The following is a 2,726-nucleotide window of genomic DNA, read 5'->3' as shown; positions in this document are numbered from 1 at the left end:
TTAAACTATATTTTAGAAATATAATGGGTTGATTTGTCTTTATTACCTAGCCTTACAGTTTCTCCTTACTAGCAGAAGGCTAAGGAACTTGATGGTGCAGCAGTTAAGCACTTGACTGTGAATGAGAGGTCGGCAGTTTGAACCCACCAGCTGCTCTACAGGAGAAAGCTGTGACAGTCTGCTTCCATAAAGATTACTCTGTGTGGACATTCTACTCTGCCCTATAGAGTCACTGTGACTCAGAACCAACTGAAAGCCAATGGATTGTGTTTGGGGTTAGCAAAGAACTTGACTGATACTTGCATTTTCTGTTTTTTTCTAGATGTTTTGAGCAAAGATAACGATGAGGAACCAATTGTGAAACAGGAAATTGAAGAAATTGAAGAAGTGGAGCCACAGAGTGTAATAGTTACAAGAATCAAAAGTGAAATTGACCAGGATCCTATGAGTAGAGAAACCTTTGAACTAGTTGGTAGGTTAGATAAACAGAGAGGGATTTTCTTATGGGAAATACCAAGGGAATCTTTGACCCAAGAACAAAGAATGTTCAGAGGAAGTACTAATATAATCCGTAAGAGACCAAACTCAGAAGAAAAATGTCATAAATGTGAAGAGTGTGGAAAGGGTTTTGTACGCAAAGCCCATTTCATTCAACATCAAAGAGTCCATACTGGTGAGAAACCTTTTCAATGCAATGAATGTGGGAAAAGTTTTAGCCGCAGTTCATTTGTTATTGAACATCAGAGAATTCACACTGGGGAAAGACCCTACGAATGCAATTACTGTGGAAAAACCTTTAGTGTGAGCTCAACACTTATTAGACATCAGAGGATCCATACTGGAGAGAGACCCTATCAGTGTAATCAATGTAAGCAGAGCTTCAGCCAGAGAAGGAGCCTTGTTAAACATCAAAGGATTCACACAGGTGAGAAACCCCATAAGTGTGCTGACTGTGGGAAAGCCTTCAGTTGGAAATCACACCTTATTGAACACCAGAGAACTCACACTGGTGAGAAACCCTATCACTGTAACAAATGTAAGAAAAGCTTTAGTCGAAATTCATTACTTGTTGAACATCAGAGGATTCACACTGGTGAAAGACCTCATAAATGTGGGGAATGTGGAAAAGCCTTTAGACTGAGTACATACCTTATACAACATCAGAAAATTCACACTGGTGAGAAGCCTTTTCTTTGTATTGAATGTGGAAAAAGCTTCAGTCGGAGCTCATTCCTTATTGAACATCAGCGGATCCATACGGGTGAAAGACCTTATCAATGCAAAGAGTGCGGGAAAAGCTTTAGTCAGCTTTGCAACCTCACTCGTCATCAGAGAATTCACACAGGAGACAAACCCCATAAATGTGAGGAGTGTGGAAAGGCCTTTAGTAGGAGCTCAGGCCTTATTCAGCATCAGAGAATTCATACAAGAGAGAAGACTTTCCCATACAATGAAACTAGGGAAAGTTTTGATCCAAATTGTAGCCTTGTTATACAGCAAGATGTCTACCCTAAGGAGAAATCTTATAAATGTGAAGAATGTGGAAAGACTTTTAGTGTTAGTGCTCATCTTGTACAGCATCAAAGAATTCACACTGGTGAAAAGCCCTACCTATGTACTGTCTGTGGGAAAAGCTTCAGTCGGAGCTCATTTCTTATTGAACATCAGAGAATTCACACTGGTGAGAGACCTTATCTTTGCAGACAATGTGGCAAAAGCTTCAGTCAACTTTGTAATCTTATTCGACATCAGGGTGTGCACACAGGGAATAAGCCCCATAAATGTGATGAATGTGGAAAAGCTTTTAGCCGGAACTCAGGCCTTATTCAGCATCAGAGAATACACACAGGAGAGAAACCTTATAAGTGTGAGAAGTGTGACAAAAGTTTCAGTCAACAACGCAGCCTTGTCAACCATCAGAAGTTGCATGCCGAGGTGAAAATCCAAGAAACCCACGAATGTGATGCTTGTGGTGAAGCCTTCAATTGCCGTATTTCTCTTATTCAGCATCAAAAATTACACACTGCTTGGATGCAGTAGATGTAAAGAAATGTTAAAGCTCAATTTGATTTGAGATTAGCTACCCAAGTGCAGTTTCACTGACTCAACGTGAGTTGAATTTGACAAATAAAGCAAATTCTCCTTGGCCTTAGGCAATGATGTCTAAAATGCCCATGGGTGATTGTAGACTTTCATTACTCTTTGTTTTGATTGTCATAGATAAAGACTCAGTAAGGAATCTAAGCATCTTTCTTTAACAAACCATTCAGCAGAGAGGTTAAACCCAAGTTCAGAACACTCAGTTAAAATGAAACAAAGGTGAAATGGAATGAGGGAACTAGTAGCATATGGGAATAGGATAATGGTTAAGAGTCCTCCGCCATCATCTTTGGTGGTTCCTTCATTTCCATTACATATTTGGATTAGCATGCCAAAGCACAGTGATTAAGCATATCACCTTTTCAAGGAAACAAAGCCTAGATGTTTTATTTGAAACTGGTATCCAAAACTGGTTGAGAAAACCAGTTGTTTGGCTTGTGAGTTAAGGGGAGTCAAATGCCTTGAGGTCCCTATACCTATCAAATGAGTGGATCATTAACTTTGTGTATAAAGATTATGTGAGTAAGAAACCTGGGAATGATGTTGCAAGAAACCTTTGGGAGTGCCTTTTATCCAAGGTGACCCAAAAAAGGTGAAGAGAGACTGTTCTTTTGTATCTTCATATG

General features: G+C 39.6%; 1 protein-coding gene across 3 annotated transcripts in view; it reads left to right on the top strand.

Moving 5' to 3' along the window:
- Positions 1 to 2,295, top strand: part of ZNF189 (zinc finger protein 189) — a 14,642-nt gene extending 12,347 nt beyond the window's left edge. For 2 of the 3 annotated variants that reach the window (XM_006864712.1, XM_006864713.1), the window contains exon 3: positions 323 to 2,295. In XM_006864712.1, coding sequence (XP_006864774.1) covers positions 323 to 2,040 — 1,718 coding nt within the window. In that variant the 3' untranslated portion in view covers positions 2,041 to 2,295. The remainder of the gene's footprint in view (positions 1 to 322) is intronic. The other variant, XM_006864711.1, reaches the window with a different exon arrangement.
- The last annotated feature ends 431 nt before the right edge of the window (positions 2,296 to 2,726 follow it).

The sequence above is a fragment of the Chrysochloris asiatica genome, unplaced genomic scaffold (genome assembly GCF_000296735.1).
Source record: "Chrysochloris asiatica unplaced genomic scaffold, ChrAsi1.0 scaffold00069, whole genome shotgun sequence".
Lineage (NCBI taxonomy): Eukaryota > Metazoa > Chordata > Mammalia > Afrosoricida > Chrysochloridae > Chrysochloris > Chrysochloris asiatica.
The sequence above is the reverse complement of the archived record's forward strand: the minus strand, read 5'-3'. Positions and strand labels throughout refer to the sequence as shown.